Here is a 22,243-nt window from a genome sequence, read left to right as displayed (position 1 = left end):
ATTCTTCAAAGTAGCCACCCTTTGCCTTGATGATAGCTTTGCACACTCTTGTGTTATTTCATAGTTTTAACATTAAGATGTTTTCATTATTATTTTACAATGTAGAAAATAGTAAAAATAAAGAAAAACCATTGGAATGAGTCAGTGTGTCCAAATTTTTGACTGGTACTGTATGTACAGTTTACGGAAGTTTACATACAGCTTAGCCAAATACATTTCAACTCAGTTTTTCACAATTCCTAACATTTAATCCAAGCAAAAATTCACTGTCTTAGGTCAGTTAGGATCACCACTTATTTTAAGAATGTGAAATGTCAGAATAATAGTAGAGTTTTTATTTCTTTCATCAAATTCCCAGTGGGTCAGAAGTATACATATACTCATGCAGTTGTGGGTGAACAGGGATTACAGGAGGGGACTGAACACACACCCCTGTGGAGCTCCAGTGTTGAGGGTAAGCTTGGCAGATGTGTTGCTACCTACCCTCACCACCTAGGGGCGGCCCGTCAGGAAGTCCAGGATCCAGTTGCAGAGGGAGGTGTTTAGTCCCAGGATCCTTAGCTTAATGATGAGCTTTGAGGGTACTATGGTGTTGAACGCTGAGCTGTAGTCAATGAATAGCATTCTCACGAAAGTGTTCCTTTTGTCCAGATGGGAAAGGGCAATGTGGAGTGAAATAGAGATTACATCATCTGTGGATCCGTTTGGGCAGTATGTAAACTGGAGTGGGTCTAGGGTTTCTGGGATAATGGTGTTGATGTTGAACCTTTCAAAGCACTTCATGGCTACGGACGTGAGTGCTACGGGTCTGTAGTCATTTAGGCAGGTTGCCTTTGTGTTCTTGGGCACAGGGAATATGGTGGTCTGCTTGAAACATGTAGGTATTACAGACTCAATCAGGCACATATTGAAAATGTCAGTGAAGACACCTGCCAGTTGGTCAGCACATGCCCGGAGCACACGTCCTGGTAATCCATCTGGCCTCGCAGCCTTGTCTATGTTGACCACACAGTTGTTCGGAAAAGCTGATGCTCTCAATCATGCCTCAGTGTTGCTTGCCTTGAAGCGAGCATAGAAGTGATTTAGCTCATCTGGTAGGCTCGTGTCACTGGGCAGCTCGCGGCTGTGCTTCCCTTTGTAGTCTGTAATAGTTTGCAAGCCCTGCCACATAAGATGAGCGTCGGAGCCGGTGTAGAGTGATTCAATCTTAGCCCTGTATTGACACTTTGCCTGTTTGATGGTTCGTCGCAGGGCATAGCAGGATTTCTTGTAAGCTTCCCGGTTAGAGTCCCACACCTTGAAAGCGGCAGCTCTACCCTTTAGCTCAGTGCGAATGTTGCCTGTAATCCATGGCTTCTGTTTGGGGTATGTACGTACAGTCACTGTGGGGACGACGTCCTCGATGCACTTATTGATAAAGCCAGTGACTGATGTGGTGTACCCCTCAAAGCCATCAGAAGAATCCCGGAACATGTTCCAGTCTGTGGTAGCAAAACAGTCCTGTAGTTTAGCATCTGCTCCATCTGACCACTTTTTTTATAGACCGAGACACTGGTGCTTCCTGCATTAATTTGTGCTTGTAAGCAGAAATCAGGAGGGTAGAGTGGTTGGATTTACCAAATGGAGGACGAGGGAGAGCTTTGTATGCGTCTCTGTGTGTGGAGAACAGGTGATCCAGAATTTGTTTCCCTCTGGTTGCACATTTAACATGTTGATAGAAATTTGGTAGAACTAATTTAAGTTTCCCTGCATTAAAGTCTCCTGCCACTAGGAGCACCGCCTCTTGGTGAGTGGTTTCCTGTTTGCTTATTTCCTTATACAACTGACTGAGTGCAGTCTTCGTGCCAGCCTCTGTGTCTGTGGTGGTACATAAACAGCCACGAAAAGTATAGCTGAAAACTCTCTAGGCAAGTAGTGTGGCCTGCAATTTATCTACTTCAGGCGAGCAAATCTAGAGACTTCCTTAGATTTCGTGCATCAGCTGTTGTTTACAAATATGCACAGACCGCCCCCCCTCATCTTACCGGAGTTTTCTGTTCTATCTTGCCGGTGCAGTGTGTATCCCGCTAGATGAATATCCATGTCGTCATTCAGCCACGATTCCGTGAAACATAGGATATTTCAGTTTTCGATGTCCCGTTGGTAGGATATTCGTGATTGTACCTTGTCTAATTTATTGTCCAATGATTGTACGTTGGCGAGTAGTATTGAGGTCAACGGCAGCTTTCCCAGTCGCCTTCTCCGGGTCCTGACCAGGCATCCAGCTCTTTGTCCTCTGTACCTGCGTCGCTTCCCCTTGCAAATAACGGGGATGTCAGCCCTGTGGGGTGTTTGGAGAATGTCTTGTGCGTCGTCCTTGTTGTAGAAAAAAATCTTGGTCTAATCCGAGGTGAGTGATCGCTGTCCTGATATCCAGAAGCTCTTTTTTGCCGTAAGATACGGTTGCAGAAATATTATGTACAAAATAAGTTAGAAATAACGCGAAAAAACCCACATAATATTGATTGGTTGGGCGCCCATAAAACTGCTGCCATTTCTTCCGGTGCCATTTTATTTATGTTATCTTGCAGCAACAACAGGATTCGGCCACCCCCGTGCTTCACGGTTGGGATCGTGTTCTTCGGCTTGCAAGCCTCCCCCTTTTTCCTCCAAACATAATGATGGTTAATATGGCCAAACAGTTCTAATTTTGTTTCATCAGACCAGAGGACATTTCTCCATAAAGTACGATTTTTGTCCCCATGTGCAGTTGCAAACCATAGTCTGGCTTTTTTACGGTGGTTTTGGAGCAGTGGCCTCTTCCTTGCTGAGGGGCCTTTTAGGTTATGCCGATTTGTTTTACTGTGGATATAGATACTTTTGTACCTGTTTCCTTCAGCATCTTCACAGCTATTGTTGTGGGATTGATTTGCAATTTTTGGCTGATTTCTTGGCCGATTTCTTTTGATTTCCCCATGATGTCAAGCAAAGAGGCACTGAGTTTGAAGGTAGGCCTTGAAATACATCCACAGGTACACCTCCAAGTGACTCAAATTATGTCAATTAGCCTATCAGAAGTTTCTAAAGCCATGAAATCATTTTCTAGAATTTTCCAAGCTGTTTAAAGGCAGAGTCAACTTAGTGTATGTACACTTCCGACCACTGGAATTGTGATACAGTGAATTATAAGTGAAATAATCTGTCTGTTAACAATTGTTGTAAAAATTACTTGTGTCATGAACAAAGTAGATGTCCTAACTGACTTGCCAAAGCTATAGTTTTTTAACTAGAAATTTGTGGAGTGGTTGAAAAACAAGTATTTGATACACTGACGATTTTGCAGGTTTTCCTACTTACAAAGCATGTAGAGGTCTGTCATTTTGATCATAGGTACACTTCAACTGTGAGAGACGGAATCTAAAACAAAATCCAGAAAATCCCATTGTATGATTTTTAAGTAATTAATTAGCATTTTATTGCATGACATAAGTATTTGATCACCTACCAACCAGTAAGAATTCCGGCTCTCACAGAGAGCTTTTCTTTAAGAAGCACTCCTGTTCTCCACTCATTACCTGTATTAACTGCACCTGTTTGAACTTGTTACCTGTATAAAATACACCTGTCCACACACTCAATCAAACAGACTCCAACCTCTCCACAATGGCCATGACCAGGGGGCTGTGTAAGGACATCAGGGAAAAAAATGTAGACCTGCACAAGGCTGGGATGGGCTACAGGACAATAGGCAAGCAGCTTGGTGAGAAGGCAACAACTGTTGGTGCAATTATTAGAAAATGGAAGAAGTTCAATCAAGATGACGGTCAATCACCCTCGGTCTGGGGCTCCATGCAAGTTCTCACCTCGTGGGGCATCAATGATCATAAGGAAGGATCAGCCCAGAACTACATGGCAGGACCTGGTCAATGACCTGAAGAGAGCTGGGACCACAGTCTCAAAGAAAACCATTAATAACACACTACGCCGTCATGAATTTAAATCCTGCAGCGCACGCAAGGTCCCCCTGCTCAAGCCAGCGCATGTCCAGGCCCGTCTGAAGTTTGCCAATGACCATCTGGATGATCCAGAGGAGGAATGGGAGAAGGTCATGTGGTCTGATGAGACAAAAATTTAGATTTTTGGTCTAAACTCCACTCGCTGTGTTTGGAGGAAGAAGAAGGATGAGTACAACCTCAAGAACACCATCCCAACAGTGAAGCATGGAGGTGGAAACATCATTCTTTGGGGATGCTTTTCTGCAAAGGGGACAGGACGACTGCACCGTATTGAGGGGAGGATGGATGGAGCCATGTATCGCGAGATCTTGGCCAACAACCTCCTTCCCTCAGTAAGAGCATTGAAGATGGGTTGTGGCTGGGTCTTCCAGCATGACAACGACCCAAAACACACAGCCAGGGCAACTAAGGAGTGGCTTCGTAAGAAGCATCTCAAGGTCCTGGACTGGCCTAGCCAGTCTCCAGACCTGAACCCAATAGAAAATCTTTGGAGGGAGCTGAAAGTTCGTATTGCCCAGTGACAGCCCCGAAACCTGAAGGATCTGGAGAAGGTCTATATGGAGGAGTGGGCCAAAATCCCTGCTGCAGTGCGTGCAAACCTGGTCAAGAACTACAGGAAACGTATGATCGCTGTAATTGCCAAATATTAAGTTCTGCTTTTCTGATGTATCAAATACTTATGTCATGCAATAAAATGCAAATGAATTACTTAAAAATCATACAATGTGATCATCATACAATGTGATTTTCTGGATTTTTGTTTTAGATTCCGTCTCTCACAGTTGAAGTGTACATATGATAAAAATGACAGACCTCTACATGCTTTGTAAGTAGGAAAACCTGCAAAATCAACAGTGTATCAAATACTTGTTCTCCCCACTATAAGTGTATGTAAACTTCCGACTTCAACTGTATATACAGTATATAAAAAATGTTTTGTTGTATAATAAGCTTACCCATTTGAATTATTTATCATAGGGAGTAGAAATGTATATATGTTTGCTGAAAGTAAACAGAGATTAAAGCTATAAACTCAAAATATTTTCCAAAAGAAAGGAAATTGCTCTAAGCGTAAATGTACATCTTATTTAACCTGGTGCAACATTGTTCTCAAACAGCTGTTGCTACTGTATGCACAACCAGGTACAGTTGCAATCATAGTCTTTGCATTATGCAAAACCACCTACGGAGTGCAATATGTAGGCCTACTGTTTTCCTCTTTGCATGAAAATCCCTCACATCAAATGAATGCCATTGAAGAAGACCATGAATAGCATACCTTTCCAACATGCTGAATTTCTGGTCCAATATGTTCCTCTAAAACGAAGAACTGGTTCCATATCCAGCCCCTCTTGGGCCGGTGGTGCACGTCCTTCTCTCCGTCTAGGTGTTTGGTTTGGTTCCTGGGTGCTCTGACGTTGGGCCTGGGCTGGGACGTCCCATAACTCCTCTGGACAAAGCACAGGCAGATCAGCAAAGGGCAGAGGCAGGCAGTGGTGGCAGGAATTCTCATGGTAGAGAATGTATGCTTCTCTAAGTCCTCCACTGTACCTTGGCAAACAGTGTACCAAGAGGCCACAACAGCGTCTCGACAGTAAGACAGTACTAAGTGCAGATCAGACCAGTCCAGAGATTTCTCCTAAAGTCCATGGTTTATTTCAGTCTGTCCACTAGGGATTAGAACCAAGGTTAATTTCCATGTTGGACAGAGGGGAAGAAGAGCTGGTTGTTCATTTGCTCAGAGGATCCTCAGGAGATTTCATGAGTGGTCTGGTCTGAGCAGGTTGCCGTGTTGTTTCCCCTTGAAAAGATAAAAAGAAACGGCATTAAGGAAACAGGAATAATGAGTCATGTTTTTCTTGCTGTGAAATCCCCTAATGCAATTTGATGGAATGAATACTCCGATATTACACTTTGACTCATTTATAGAAGCACAATATTCTTTTCCACAATGTTCTTTTCTCATTTTGACCTGATTTCTGAGAGTCAATTTCCACTGTGTGTATGAATTGAGTATTTCTGTCTGCTTCGGATGCAAGCCAGAGGATTCAAAACTACATTGCTGAGTCTGAGCTGAAAAGGCTAAGTTGTCTCTGTCATACCTCACAGCCGAAAGACATCCATTTTAAAAAGGCTTTTTGAAAGCAGGAGAGCCACAACTGTATCTCCATAGGCCATAATAGCATTTTGAGGACATTATTTTCTGCAGTCTTTGTCAGAGTATATTACAATGACAAGCTGCTTAGGAGCATTTGATTCTCACAATCTATGACACTCTTACAGAACGTTTGTCACTTGGTAAACACCCTCACACAAGCAGAGATGTGGTTCTAACTTCCAGTTGCTGTTAATATTGTATTTTAAATACTTTTGAATGATTCAGTTATTTTTATATTTTGTGTGAGAAAACAATCTGGGGAAAAAACATATCACTCTGTAAAATAAAGAAGTATATATACAACACATGTGACAAGACTTGTTATGCCTCTGCCACTCAGGAAAGCATTTTGTGATTTCCTGTCCTTAGGTTTTGATTTGTTACACAACTGTGCTATTTTCTGATGCATTTCCACAAACCTTCAATCAGTCCACCTGTCAGCAGAGTACCAGCCAAGCTTAGTCGAAAAACAGTCCAACACAAACAATTTGCAAGTGATAAATGTTTGATGTGAGGCGGCACAGAGGCTTGTCAATGGATGCTATGGTTACGTCTTCTTTGTTTCTATGTCTGCATTGCAATAATACAAACTAACTCTGAAATGTCAAAAGACCAATAACAACAGATTATACGTGAAGCACAGTTAATTGTGCAATGACAACATCAAGGATGTGTGTGACCATCCTTGAAATGATTCATGGCTTAATTTGTGTTATTTGTCAACCTATAGCATGGGCTAGTGTTGCATGTTTTCTTGAATTATGTGTTTGTATGTTTTTCTACAATACCACCCACGCACCACATACAGTATAGTATTGTAGATACAAATGAGGATTTCTCTGTGATGGGAAGTGGAGAGTGAAAAGCAGGTATACTGAAAGTACACTGCTACATCTTTAGTACACTGCTACATCTTTAGCCTTCACAAATGCATGATCCCATTCCCAATGCATATTCCAACAGCAGTCCATGTCTATGAAATTCCATGTTATAAAAGGGTGGCTGTCCTCATTCTAACTGAATATCACTAGTACTTACTGCAATTATAAAATAATTTAATTTGACCGTTCTGCCGCTCATGCCTTGTCTTTACATTAGGCTCAATTTGAAGCTTAATTTGTCAAGTGAGCATGAAAAGAGCACTGGTGGGTCAGTGATAGTGCCTTTCCATGTTACCTGGATGTACTACACCGTTCAAGCACACACATTCCAGTATGTGTGTATTGCAAATACTGCATACATCCAGAAACAGATTTTAAATGTTCTAATCATTAACTACAGAAAACAATTCATTTAAACTTGTGACACCATTAGGGTGATGTTCACATCAATCAATAACTATCCATGCGTGTGGCTACAGCTCAGCCTTCAACACCATAGTACCCTCCAAGCTGATCACTAAGCTCAGGGCCCTGAGTCTGAACCCCTCCCTGTGCAACTGGGTCCTGGACTTCCTGACACGCTGAACCGAAGGGGTGAAGGTAAGTAACAACATCTCTGCCACACCGATCCTCAACATGGGGGCCTCACAGGGTTGCGTGCTCAGCCCCCTCTTGTACTCCCTGTTTACCTATGACTGTGGGGCCACTCACTTCTCCAACTCAATCATAAAGTTTGCTGACGACACAACAGTGTTAGGCCTGATTATCAACAACAATGAGTCGTTCCAGGAAAATAACCTCCCCCTCAACGTCAACAAAACAAGGAACTGATTGTGGACTACAGGACACAGCAAAATGAGCACTTGCACATCCACATTGACAGGGCCACAGTGGGGAGGGTCAAAAGCTTCAAGTTCCTTAGTGTGCACATCACTGACAAACTGAAATGGTCCCTATGCACAGACAACGTGGTGAAGAAGGCACAGCAGTGCCTCACAGCAGTGCCTCTTCAATCTCAGGAGGCTGAAGAAATGTGGCTTGGCCCCTAAGACCCTCACAAACTTCTATAATGCACCATTGAGAGCATCCCTTCAGGTTGTATCACCCCTTGGTATGGCAATTGCAACATCTACAAATGCAGGGCTCTCCAGGGGTTGGTGTAGTCAGCCGAACGCATCAACTGGGGCACACTGCCCGCCCTCCAGGACATCTACAGCACCCGGTGTCACAGGAAGGTCAAGAAGATCATTAAAGACCTCAGCTACCCGAGCCACGTCCTGTTCACCCTGTTACCGTCTAGAAGGTGAACACATGGCAGGTGCATTGAAGCTGGGACTGAGAGACTGAGAAACAGCTTCTATCTCCAGGCCATCAGACTGTTAAATAATCACCACTAGCCAACCCTGCTCTGAACCTTAGTCACTGTTCTAGCCAGCTACCACCCGGTACTCTACCATGCACCATAGAGACAGCTGCCCTATGTATACTGAACAAGAACATAAACCCAACATGTAAAATGTTGGTCCCATGTTCCATGAACTGAAATAAAAGAAATGTTCCAGATGGACAAAGAGCTTATTTCTCACACATTTCTTCACATGCCTTTTATTGAGCATTTCTCCTTTGCAAAGATGATCGACCATAAGCCGCCTCCAATGGCATTTTAGAGAATTTGTCAGTACGTCCAATTGGCCTCACAACCACAGACCACGTGTAACCATGCCAGCCCAGGACCTCCACATCCTACTTCTTCACCCGGGTCACTGAGACCAGTCACCCGGACAGCTGATTCAAAATTCTATAGCCACTCTCACATCTGAGCTATCTGTGTTGCAGGTGCATGGTAACTCTTGAATAAGATGAGAAAAAATAAGAAACTGCTCTTGCTAGTATCACTGCTCTTTAATAAGCTTTATGTATCGGCCTCAAGGCCTTTGTCAGAGCTTTTGTGCCTTTTTTCAATTAGCTCCCTTATGTAGACATAGCTCCACCCACATCTATTCAATGCATCCATGGAGCTATGTCTACAAAAGGGAGCTAATTAAAAAAACTCACAATGGGCTCTGACAAAGGCCTTGAGGCCGATATGTAAAGCTTATTAAAGAGCAGTGATACTAGCAAGAACAGTGTGCCAGTTTCTTATTTTTTCTGATGAAGCTGTGGGTTTGCACAACCGAAGAATTAATGCACAAACAGTTTGAAACCGTCTAATGGCAACTCATCTGTGTGGCCACTGCCATGCTGGAGAACTGTGCTCTTCGTGGATGAAACCTGGTTTCAACTGTAGCAGGCAGATGGCAGACGGCGTGTGTGGCATTGTGTGGGCGTGCGGTTTCTGATGTCAATGTTGTGAACAGAGTGCACATGGTGGCGATGTGGTTATGGTATGGGCAGGCATAAGGTATGGACAAAGAACACAATTGCTTTTTATCGATGGGAATTTGAATGCACAGAGATAACGTGATGAGATCCTGAAGCCCATTGGCGTGCCATCACCTCATGTTTCAGCATGATAATGCACGGCCCCATGTCACAAGGATCTGTACACAATTCCTGGAAGCTGAAAATGTCCCAGTTCTTCCATGGCTTGCATACTCACCAGACATGTCACCCATTAAGCATGTTTTAGATGTTCTGAACTGACATGTACGACAGCGTATTCCAGTTCCCGCCAATATCCAGCAACTTCACACAGCCATTGAAGAGGAGTGGGACAACATTAGACAGGCCACAATCAACAGCCTGATCAAATCTATGCAAAGGAGATGTGTCACGCTGCATGAGATACTGGCTGGTTTTCTGATCCACGCCCCTATTATTTTTGTAAGGTATCTGTGACCAACAGATGCATATCTTTATTCCCAATCATGTGAAATCCACAGATTAGGTCCTAAAATGTCTTATATGAACGAACTGTAACTCAGTGAAATCTTGTTGCATTAATATTTTTGTTCAGTATACAGTACATGGAGTCATTGAACATTGCTCACTTTGATAATGTTCACATACTGTTTCACCCACTTTATAATGTATATATACAGTATATAATGGACAGAAATATATACATTGCCTTCAGAGGTTTTCACAGCCTGTGTTACAGCCTGCATTTAAAATAGATTAAATCTAGATGATTTGTCACTGGCCTACACACAATGCCCCATAATGTCAAAGTGGGATTATGTATTTCCAATGTTTTTTTACAAATGAATTAACAATGAAAAGCTGAAATGTTGTAAGTCAATAAGTATTTAACACCCTGGTTATGGCAAGCCTAAATAAGTTCAGGAGTAAACATTTGCTTAACAAGTCACATAATAAGTTGCATGGACTCACTCTGTGTGCAAAAATACTTTTTAAAATTATTTTTGAATGACTACCTTATTTCTGTACCCCACACATACAATTAGCTGTACGGTCCCTCAGTAAATCAATGAATTTCAAACACTGACTGAACCAGAAAGACCAGGGAGGTTTTCCAATGACTCGCAAAGAAGGGCACCTATTGGTAATTGGGAACATTTTAAAAAGCAGACATTGAATATCCCTTTGAGCATGCTGAAGTTATTAATTAGGCTTTGGATGGTGTATCAATACACCCAGTCACTACAAAGATACAGGCATCCTTCCTAACTCAGTTGCCGGAGAAGAAGAAAACCGCTCAGGGATTTCACCATGAGGCCAAAGGTGACTTTAAAACAGCGACAGAGTTTAATAGCTGTGATAGGAGAAAACTGAGGATGGATCAACAACATTGTAGTAACACCACAATACTAACCTAATTGACAGAGCAAAAAGAAGGAAGCATATTTGTATTATACACATATTTCAAAACATGCATCATGGTTCAGTCTGCTTCCCATCAGACACTGGGAGATGAGTTCACATTTCAGCAGGACAATAACCTAAAACACAAGGCCAAATCTACACTGGAGTTACTTACCAAGAAGACAGTGACATTTCCTGAGTGGCCAAGTTACAATTTTGACTTAAATCTACTTGAAGATCTAAGGCAAGACCTGAAAATGGTTGTCTACCAATGACCAACAACCAATGTGCCAAGTCTTGAAGAATGTAAAGAATAATGGGCAAATATTGCACAATCTAGGTGTGAAAAACTCTTAGAGACCTACCTAGAAAGACTCACAGCTGTAATCGCTGTCAGAGGCGCTTCTACAAAGTATTGACTCAGGCGTGGGAATACTTATGTAAATTTGATATTTCTGTATTTCAATTTCAATACATTTGGGGGGAAAAATGTACTCTGTCATTATGGTGTATTTTGTGTAGATGGTGAGAAAAAACATATACACTTGAAGTTGGAAGTTTACATTCCCTTAGGTTGGAGTCATTAAAACCACTCCACACATTTTTTGTTAACAAACTATAGTTTTGGCAAGTTGATTAGGACATCTACTTTGTGCATGCCACAAGTAATTCAACAATTGTTTACAGAAAGATGATTTCACTTATAATTCACTGTATCACAATTCCAGTGGTCAGAGTTTACATACACTAAGTTGGCTGTGCCTTTAAACAGCTTGGACAATTCCAGAAAATTATGTCATGGCTTTAGAAACTTCTGATAGGCTAATTGGCATAATTTGAGTCAATTGGAGGTGTACCTGGGATGTATTTCAAGGCCTACCTACAAACTCAGTGCCTCTTTGCTTGACATCATGGGAAAATCAAAAGAAATCAGCCAAGACCTCAGAAAAAAAGTTGTAGACATCCACAGAAGTCTGGTTCATCCTTGGGAGCAATTTCCAAACGTCTGAAGTTACCACGTTCATCTGTACAAACAATAGTACACAAGTATAAACACCATGGGACCACGCAGCCGTCATGCCGTTCAGAGATGAACGTACTTTGGCGCGGAAAGTGCAAATCAATCCCAGAACAACAGTAAAGGACCTTGTGAAGATCCTGGAGGAAACAGGTACAAAAGTATCTATATCCACAGTAAAACAAGTCCTATATCGACACAACCTGAAAGGCCACTCTGCAAGGAAGAGGCCACTGCTCCAAAACCACCATAACAAATCCAGACTACATTTTGCAACTGCACATGGGCACAAAGATCGTACTTTTTGGAGAAATGTCCTCTGCTCTGAAGAAACAAAAATAGAACTGTTTGGCCATAATGACCATTGTTATGTTTGGAGGAAAAAGGGTGAGGCTTGTAAGCCGAAGAACACGATCCTAACCGTGAAGCACGGGGTGGCATATTTTGGGGGTGCTTTGCTGCAGGAGGGACTGTTGCACGTCACAAAATAGATGGCATTATGAAGAATGAAAAATGATGTTGGTATATTGAAGCAACATCTCAAGACATCAGTCAGGAAGTTAAAGCTGGTTCGCAAATGGGTCTTCCAAATGGACAATGACCCCAAGCATACTTCCAAAGTTGTGGCAAAATGGCTTAAGGACAACAAAGTCAAGGTATTGGAGTGGCCAGCACAAAGCCCTGACCTCAATCCTATAGAAAATGTGTGGGCAGAACTGAAAAAGGGTGTGTGAGCAAGGAGGCCTACAAACCTGACTCCGTTACACCAGCTCTGTCAGGAGGAATGGGCCAAAATTCACCCAACGTATTGTGGGAAGCTTGTGGAAGGAACCTGAAATATTTGACCCAAGTTAAACAATTCAAAGGCAATGCTACCAAATACTAATTGAGTGTATGTAAACTTCTGACCCACTGGGAATGTGATTAAAGAAATAAAAGCTGAAGTAAATAATTCTCTCTACTATTATTCTGACATTTCACATTCTTAAAATAAAGTGGTGATCCTAACTGACCTTAGACCGGGAATTTTTACTCGGATTAAATGTCAGGAATTGTGAAAAACTAAGTTTAAATGCATTTGGCTAAGGTGTACGTAAACTTCCGACTTCGACTGTATTTAACAAAATTTGAATTCAAGCTGTAACACAACAAAAAGGTGGAATAAGTCAAGGGGTATGCAAACTTTCTGAAGGCACTGTAGCATGGGCAATTGTTGCTATAAGCATTAGGTTCACACAGGATATTCATTCTATTGCTACATCCCTCAACATGGTTGAGTTAAGAGTGTCAGCAGAAATACATGTAGCTACAGATAACTGTCATTGAAATATAGTGGATATTGCTCTGCAGGTTCTCTCTATGCTCAATTTCAGGAAATAGGAAACTTCTACCCTGAAAACACCCACATCTGTCTTTTGCAGTATGGCTAAACATGATTCCAGGCTAACAGGATATGAATCAAATATCCAATATTTTCTACAAATATACCAGGATTTTTTAAATAGAAAATAGTTAATTGATTGTCCTTGTATGCAATTCAAGGGTAAGGGTGTTGCAACTATTCATTCTGATTAGTTGAGGGCCACAAAACAGATTAGCAATTGATTAGTTTCTAATGTTGCTAATTATGATGCTAATTGGAGAGAAATACTCTGTGGACCTTGAGACTACATCTGAGGCCGTGGCTTACATTATGACGAGTTGTGAACTGTAGCTTAGACCTATGCATATCCCTCCCCTTTTTCTCCTGCACCAAGTTCAAGAGTCATGTTGGACTCTAAGGATAATTATGATTTTAATTATACTTAGCAACATTGTACAGCTAAGCCAAACTGTAGCTTACAGCTAACTAGCTAAATCAGCTACTAGCCTGAAAATAGATTTTACCTATCCCAAGCCAGCAACATAAAATTAGATGTATGCTAGAGAAATACAATTACTGGTCACTTCACTATAGTATCTATGACTGAGAAGGCTGGCCTTGCACTTCAATATCAAGTCACTAGCTAACACAGCTTCGGGCATGTCAGGGCATTGCCCTCAACACTAGGCTAATGGAGGATACAGTAGCTAGCTGGGCTTAACCTCAAATACACAAACTCAGCTTGCTACTTTTATGCTCAAAAGCTTGGACCCTTGCCTTGCTGTAAGTGCAGCTTTATATTTGGAAGTTTATACTGTAGGTCTTTTCAAGACAAAGGTCTGTTGTGTTTTGTTTATCTGGCCATTTGTTTACAAGATCTGATAACAATTGCACTCAGCAAATACAAAATCTCTGTAAATGCTACATCCTGCTTGTTGTTGGAAGTTTGGCAACAATGACATTTTGAGATATTTCTGTAGACAACCATGAACTATCTTCACTGACAACGCTGGTTATAGTGGGAGTAAGACATTACAGGACCAACATGAACGCACCACATACTGGTCAAAAGAGATTAGCACAAATTAGCACACTCATCTCTCAGGGTTTGAGATCTACAAAACCAAGCAGGTGGTTTTTGCTCCCCACCAAGAATCTCACTTGACTTGGCTTCCAGTATCCTCTTCCCTCTGTGGAGACTGGAGGAAAGACCACCCCTTGTGGAGTTTTAGTAAATCTCAGGAGAGGATGGTGAGAATGATTGCTCATTACAGGATTAGCAGTATACAGAGAATGACTCAAGGGAAAGCTTGACGTGGGTCTGGCACATTGAGTCATTGACATCCCCACTGCATAAGGCATTAGTGAAGAGGTATCTACTAAAGTAGCTAGCAGAGACAGACTGTCCCAGCGAGTCTTTTAAACCCCCCCCCCCCCCCCCCCCCCTCTGGCTCAAATAGAACTCAGGAGAATTCCTTTGGCATTTCAATGGAGGGAATTATGCATACATTTAGCATGGATCTCTCTAATCATAAGGTAATGAGCTGCAGCTGACAAAGACACTACATGACATTTTAGAATAGCAGCCTACATACACCCTTATGTATTCTATACAAATCAGCACCTGCAGAAATTCAACCCTTCCTCTACACATTAGGTGGATATTTTTCAGCAGAACCATCACATATTTTCTTGTTCTTTAGCCAGTTACATATTTTGAGGCACTAACACAGCCAATTGCTAGACTGCAGTGAATTGATCATGGAGCAGTGAAATTATTCCACAGGATTCCACTCTCCTGTTTAGTTCCATCTGAGAGCTGGAGCTATGAGTGCCTATGAAAAGTACTATGGTAATTTGATATATACCTTGGTGATAATAAAAAGGACACCTCCAATAAAGCTCAAACAATAAAACCATTGAAAATATGGCAGCAGGGCTCTCATTCTTGCATTTCCCTGGCCGTATAGAGAGGCTCTGAAGCAGCGTGAATAAAACATAAATGAACTCACACTTTTTCACAGTAGCAGCGCTCACCACAGGCAAAAGCAGCTTCAGAGGATCCAACAGCAGAGGCAGCAGCAGTAGCACGACAGACCATAGCAGATGTGAAAGCTATGACAACAGAGAGAGAGAGAGATGGATTGAATGTGCTGAACAATTTGCCCTTACCTTTCTTCTCCAAACAGATGATAAGGTATGTGAACAGTGAGCTGTGAACAGATTCTCCCCTATCTGTCTACTGCTGCTCCCAATCCACCTCAGTGGAGTCATCTCCCCAATCCGCCAGGTTGCTGCCTCACTTGCCTGCTGCAGCTCTGGAGTGGTGCTCTGATTGGCCGACTAACAACACACTGGTACACATAGACACACACGGATGCTCTCACACTCTTTCTCTCTCTTACGCACACATGCAAGCACACACTGTCATCTCAGCATTTTCCTCACATTTTTTACTCTCTCCCGCACACGCACACGCACACACGCACACACACACACACACACACACACACACACACACACACACACACACACACACACACACACACACACACACACACACACACACACACACACACACACACACACACACACACACACACACACACACACACACACTGTACTCTCTCTTTCTTTCTCTACATCTGCTGCCTCAGGGACTGGGCTAAGGTGTAACAAACGCAAAGCAGAGGGGTGAATTTGCTTTAAGGAGAGAGTCGCTTCTAAAGGAATCCTGATGAATAATATAAGACTGAGAGTGAGGGGGAGGGAAGAGCGTGAAGCCCCACCAGACCACAGGACATTTTTAACCGAGATGACAGTGAATGTGTCAGCACATAAAAAATAAACGTGAGGGAGGGTTGCACATAGTATTGTGGAAGCAAGCAGAGAGTTGAGAATGTGATAAAACAAAGGGCTTACAGGAGGAAGAAACGGTTTACCTACCAAAGCCCCAAAGTCATCAAACCTTCACAGTTGACTCCCATGCCATCCATCATCTTCCCCCCACATAGTCGAAGGATAGGGAGGTGATTTATCTTTTCAGCCTCATTTATTTATTTACCTCTGCCAACATTATCAGTGGCACTGTTGGTGGGCCCCAGGTTGAGTTATGTAAAACCGTAGGGAAGACCGGGGTTGGTTGTCACACTTTTTACTCTAGTGTGTATTTCTCAGCACCAGTATATCTTACAATAATCTTTTTAATATTGGGAGAAAGACCAAGGTCCTGGGTTGAAATTCCAGCACGGAGTTATAAGCTATCAAACACACTCTGTCCACTTGTGACAACCAGACCCATATTTGATCGAATGATATTCATAACTAAATTCTGCATTTTATGCCGTGAGAATAACAGACTGTATGCAATTTTGAGTAAATGTGTGTGTGTGGATGCATGTCTTTGCACACGTATGTGGGGGTGTGTGACAGAAGAAATATGTGTGTCAGAAGAAGGCTGACGTTATATGGGCTCCTAACCAACTGTTTTCTTAACGTTTTGTTTCCGTTGTTTGTAACTCATTTTTATCTGATTTTGTACATAATGTTGCTGCTCTTTAATTACTTTATTCCTTTATTACTTATTGTTATTCGTTTTTTTTTTAAACCTCATTGTTGGTTAGGGGCATGTAGGTAAGCATTTCACTGTAAGGTCTACACTTGTTGTATTCGGCGCATGTGACTAATAAAATGTTATTTGATTTGAAGGGAGCTTTATATAGCACAAGCACAAAAGAGCTTAGGATTCATTATAATGGAGTTGATGGCAGGGGCATACTAGGGTTGAATAGCGGGAATCTGGTTACCAAGATGTCTTAAGTGCTCCACTATATAGCCTGCTGTTACATATGTCATCATCCTTGGCTCATCTGCATTATTTTGTTAAATTAGTTTTCCAAAATGAAAGTAAAAGATGCAAAAACAAAACTTAAGAACAGGAAGCATAGAAGTAGTCCACATAGAACCGATCTACTGCTTCTTAGTTTTGCTTTCAATGAGAATGACAGATCTATAAAACGCAAAGTTATCAATTGCAGCTTTAATTAAGGATTCAGAGCGCTAACACTGGCTTATTATCTTTAGCCAACCCTTATGCTGAGTGAGAGTAGTTAGTTAGCTACCACCAACCCTGTACAAACCTGTGGCTAACGCCACTGCTGCTGCACTTTTACTTTCTGGCTGTTCTTCCCTCTGCACCTCATTCACTGCTGCCAGCTCAACCTGCTTGCTTTTTTTGCCTCTCTTTCGGGAGAAGTTCTGAATGTTCATTTGCTCTGTGCTATGCTCCAGACTTGAGTGACAGGGATTTTGCTGAGTGATGACATTGACATCGAACAGGTGCTGTAGGGGTGGGGTCAATGGACGTGAGTGGTCCCAAAGATTGTCTATTATATTGACAAGATATTGACAAGATATTGACAAGATAGTCAAGATAGTCAAGTGACAGCTCTAACAATACTTGTCCTCAAAGATGGAAGGCAGTCGGGAAGAGGCGAGATCAGGTCGGACCTTTCTAGCCAATGAGAGGGATGAGACGCGTGTGAACAACAGAGATAGATAGAGAACTAAATTCTGTATCTGTGCCATTATCATGTCTGTGACAGCATGGGGAATGTACATGCTAAAACAAGTTATATCCATGATGAGTCCTCTATATATCTCTATGACAACGGACACAACTCTGATATAAAGTCATTTTATCTTGATTTTCATTAAATGCCACGTGCGTCCACTTATATTAGTGCATTCCAAACAACCCAACCCAATTTCTATTCGATCAAATAAGCCTCACGTAGCAAATTAGAAATTACATTTTTGTTGACCAAATTGAACACTCTCTCATTGACCTCCATACAAAAATTCCTCACTCGTGGGTTTATTTCGTGGAGAGATTTTGGGCAGAGTAAAACCTTTAGCTTCGCCTCTTCCTCTCTGGCAGTCCACTGCATTGTGAAATCTCGCCCAATCACAGCAGGCACTGTGTCGATCCTTGGGACGTCCCTTCCCTAAACCCTACCTCTAACCATACCCTTGCCCAAACCTTAACCATAACCATAACCCCTACCTAACCTTAACCCTTACCTAAACCATTATAAATTTCAACTTCAATGGGGTAGGGACGTCCCAAGGATTCTGGATAGCAAGGAACCTGCAGTGCCTGCTACTGCCTAGCACAGTATATTGCATTGTTTATTTTTGTCAATAATTTTATACTGCCTAGCGTAGGTTATGTGTGGTTATGGAAACTCATAACTGAAATCATTATTATTATTTATTAAATGTTTTAACATCTAAATGTTCAGGGCTAATCGCCCAGGACTAATGAGGCCACTGGGTGATAGGGACAACCCCCCCCCCCAATGCTAATTAAGATGCTAGTTACCACATGGCTTGACCTACAGTAGGAACTCAGAAATAGGTTTGGAATATAGCTGTCCTTATCCTCTTTTCAACGGACATAATTGTTCATGGATACTCCCATAATTCAAACATTTACAAAGAAAATAACAACATATGTGTTCTTTCACTTATGAAAAACATAAATTCTCCTCACCTCAATGTTTTGTCATACTGACATGAATTGACCAGGTGGATGAGTTCTACGAAAGAAGTCACACATTTTAACTTTAAAAATATTACACAGTGCCATTTGGATTGGGAGTAATAACAAACAACAAGCAAAAATAATATGAAAGAGCACCTGTTGTACTGCGCCTGTCATGCTAGTTGATGTTTGAAAGACAATGACGAGGCTTTAAGATATAACTGCAACATATAAATGAACGAGAGGTTTAGAATGTACTAATGGGAGGCCCTTTAAAAGCATTTTTCCAATGTATGGCAACTACATCAGCATGTCACATAGAATGATCGCTCATCAAATACATCAACCTTTAATGCAAATGTGTTTAACCAAACCCTTGAGACACAGTAATTCCTTAACAATGAGTTGACCTGACAAGGTCCCATTATCCACTATCAGCTTAGTTTGGCATCAGTGTTACATGCTATCAGGGAGTATTTAGCCTAAAAGGAAGGAAGACATAAATTACATGACCTGACTTAAATAGGTAGGACCAATCACAAGTACATATCATTTAAGTATGATAAGTCAAGATATGATGAAGAGAGAGGATATGTAATATCTTCAAAGTGGGAAATTGGAACTACAGTATATTATGTGATATTAGCACTGTAGGGCTCCAAAGTTTTACCTGGTCACATAGTCAGCAAAACTCCTGGCCTTTGTTATTATATGCAATATCCAAGTTATGATTCTTGGAAAATGTCTTTAGTTATTTAAATGAATCAATTGCAATGGGTTTAGTGATGAAAGCTTTTCACCATGTGCATTTCCCATGCTTTCCTTCCAGTCTGCTAGTCAGCTGGCAATTTTAGAAGAGGGGGGCATGCACATGGTGGAGCCTTCTCTTATCTTTTGAAATTGTGTATAAATGTCACATTGAAATTCCACAGTTAGGCATTAGCCAAAGATAACGGATGGGCACTGCTACTGGTAATTTATTGTCATGGTTGAGGCAGTGGTGGTGTGTGACTGAGATGACAAAAGGGGTGTCAGAAGCACAAGCTGGGGCCTGATATAAGGTCCAACAAGAAAAAAACGATGATAAGAAATCATATCTGTGTTGACTTTATAACATAGCACTGATAATCTTCATTTGAATGGCAAGGTTGTGCAGGGCAATACATGCATTATTGAAGTCAATCTTGGAATTGTCCATTTTATTCTCTACAAAGTTTAAAGGAGTTCAATTTATTTTCCTCTTCCTGTGTTAAGACACAAAAACAGCTCTGGATACACTATCTTAGAACCCAACATATCTTAGATGTCATTGTAGTGTAAAATTGGTCTAAATGTTCCAATTTACCCTTCCCATGAAGTAGGTTCAAATCCAAGATAATTTCCTGCCCTACTCTCTCTCACTGTGTCTCTTTCAAGCTAAACTAGGAAACGGTATCAGCCATTTGATGGAAACTTCTTTTTAAGTTTTTGTCTTTCTTTCTTCACCTCCCCTGGCTCAGAGCACTTGAGTGTGCCTCTTACATCACATAGAGTTCCCATCGTAACGTCCCTCTCTTTCTTCTTCACTCAACTTCATATGCTTTGTACTTCTCTACACATAAAAGTGTACTCGCTCTAGGTTTCTCCTCAGGAGCTGGCTACCCACTTATAACCCTTCTGACACCTTCCGAATCCCCCTTTTCCATTTTCCTCCAAACTGCTCTCAACATTTGGGGACTGTAAAAGTATTTCCAATTTCCTGACACCCTACTTCGCTCATTCTCTAACACTGGGGTGTCAGATGAATTAGAAATGGAAAAATGGGCCCTTACAGAGACTGGACAGTCTTTATCTCACGAGCGTGTTATTTCTGTGGCCAAAGTTTAATCACTGTCTGGGATCACCGGTATAGGTCCATCAAATATTCCTGTGGACATTCTCAGTGACAGGGCACCTTTCTGAGTAAGTGATAGAGTGGCTAAAGAGCAGATAACTGGCAAGTGTCATCAGCATCAATCTCTAGTTATTCTGACTGGTTGCTGGGGAAGCTGGGGGTGTAGTGGAGGTGCTGAAGCAAGAGAAGGTTGGTTTTCTTGATGCTCTACTATTCTCAATATGTTCTCACAGAATGACATGATGTCTGAATTTGATAGCTGTCTAAAACAGTGCTGATCAACATCATTCTAGTAGAAAATAATTCTAGTAGATGTGTCAAGATGTGCCATAGGGAGATGAGTAGTTTTGGGACTAGTTTTGGGACTATGTGAATGGAATATAATCATGCATACCTCTACACACCTGCATTTCCATGCAAGTGACCGACACTCAACTTGACAATGAATCTGTCCTTGAGTTATTTATCTCTTGAAGCAGCCAAGGTGCATATGGCACAGTATTTATTCTTACACCACGCCACTGTTGGTTTCTCCTTGGGAATGGGAAAGGTGTGTTACGCAAACACCATTTGAATTGTTGCTGAAGTGACTAGATTGATTTGGGATTGGCTTTTGTAAATGTTACCTGTGTGAATTCTATATTTTGCTGAGCACACTACTGGTAGGCCATAATTGCCTGGAATACTCTGGAGTGCATCCCTTACTATAGAAATGCCAGTGGAGCTGCCAAAGCTGGACAAAAGAGGGGGCCACAGTAAGAGGTCATATACCAACTACAGCAGTACAATACATTATACAGAGGACGGAATTGTACATATCTGTCAATATCAAGATGGTCTAACATTTTTGGTAACATATCCCATAACAGCACATTATAGTTATCCACTGTATGGCATACCTCTCATGTTGTGACTGATGTGTTGCCATAGCCTGTATGTTAGTGTTGTTCTTTAAAGTTATTTTGGTTTGCTGTCTCTTTTTTTGTCTCCTTTATTGTTTCATTGTAGTTCCCTCCTCCTTGTTGCTCACCATGGCAACCAGCACACTTGGGAGCTTCCACACCTGAGCCTGATGAGCTTAATGAGCCATTGGCAACATTTAAAAAGGAGCACCCAGCTCAATTCCTCCATTCTGGTTACTCACAGATCCTGTTGTTGATCTAGCCTTGGTAGAGAAAAGGAAAGATTGATCAGAAGTCAGTAATATAGGGAAACTGGTTGACAATTACATTGTTAGAAGTTTTTATGCTTCTCACAGATGGATCCAGGGACCCTGAATGTGATGTGCAGATACATAGAAGACTAACAGATGAACTGTCAGTATACTCAGTTGAACTGTTTGCGATAATAGTTGCCCTCCAGTGGGTGGAGGATGTACAACCTGTTAGAATTATAGTATGCTTAGATTCTGAAGGAAATTATAGACCAGGTAGCCAAAGGAGCTTTGAAATGAGATATTGATATTAATGTTCCACTGGGTAGAGGTGAGGCATGTAAGATCAGAGCCATTTTGGTAGATGTGTGGCAGAAGAGATGGGACTCTGAGCCCAAGGGATGGTATTTATATGCCCTCCACAGGAAGGTTGGTGGACCAAATTTAAAAGGTCAGATTAGGAAGGGAGAGGGGGTGATTGCGCTTCGGACA

The 22,243-nt window shown here is 41.7% G+C and overlaps 1 protein-coding gene across 2 annotated transcripts in view; it reads right to left on the bottom strand.

The window, feature by feature from the left end:
* The window catches only part of LOC109875124 (cadherin-18-like), a 51,462-nt gene extending 35,968 nt beyond the window's left edge, over positions 1–15,494 (bottom strand). The window contains exons 1-2 of one of the 2 annotated variants that reach the window (XM_020467333.2): positions 15,193–15,494; positions 5,275–5,796 (exon numbers count right to left, since the gene is read on the bottom strand). In XM_020467333.2, the coding sequence (XP_020322922.1) occupies positions 5,275–5,508 (234 nt within the window). In that variant the 5' untranslated portion in view covers positions 5,509–5,796; positions 15,193–15,494. The remainder of the gene's footprint in view (positions 1–5,274; positions 5,797–15,192) is intronic. The other variant, XM_031810951.1, reaches the window with a different exon arrangement.
* Between the last annotated feature and the right edge of the window lie 6,749 nt (positions 15,495–22,243).

Source organism: Oncorhynchus kisutch, linkage group LG30 (assembly GCF_002021735.2).
Source record: "Oncorhynchus kisutch isolate 150728-3 linkage group LG30, Okis_V2, whole genome shotgun sequence".
Lineage (NCBI taxonomy): Eukaryota > Metazoa > Chordata > Actinopteri > Salmoniformes > Salmonidae > Oncorhynchus > Oncorhynchus kisutch.
This window is presented reverse-complemented; position numbering and strand designations above follow the sequence as displayed.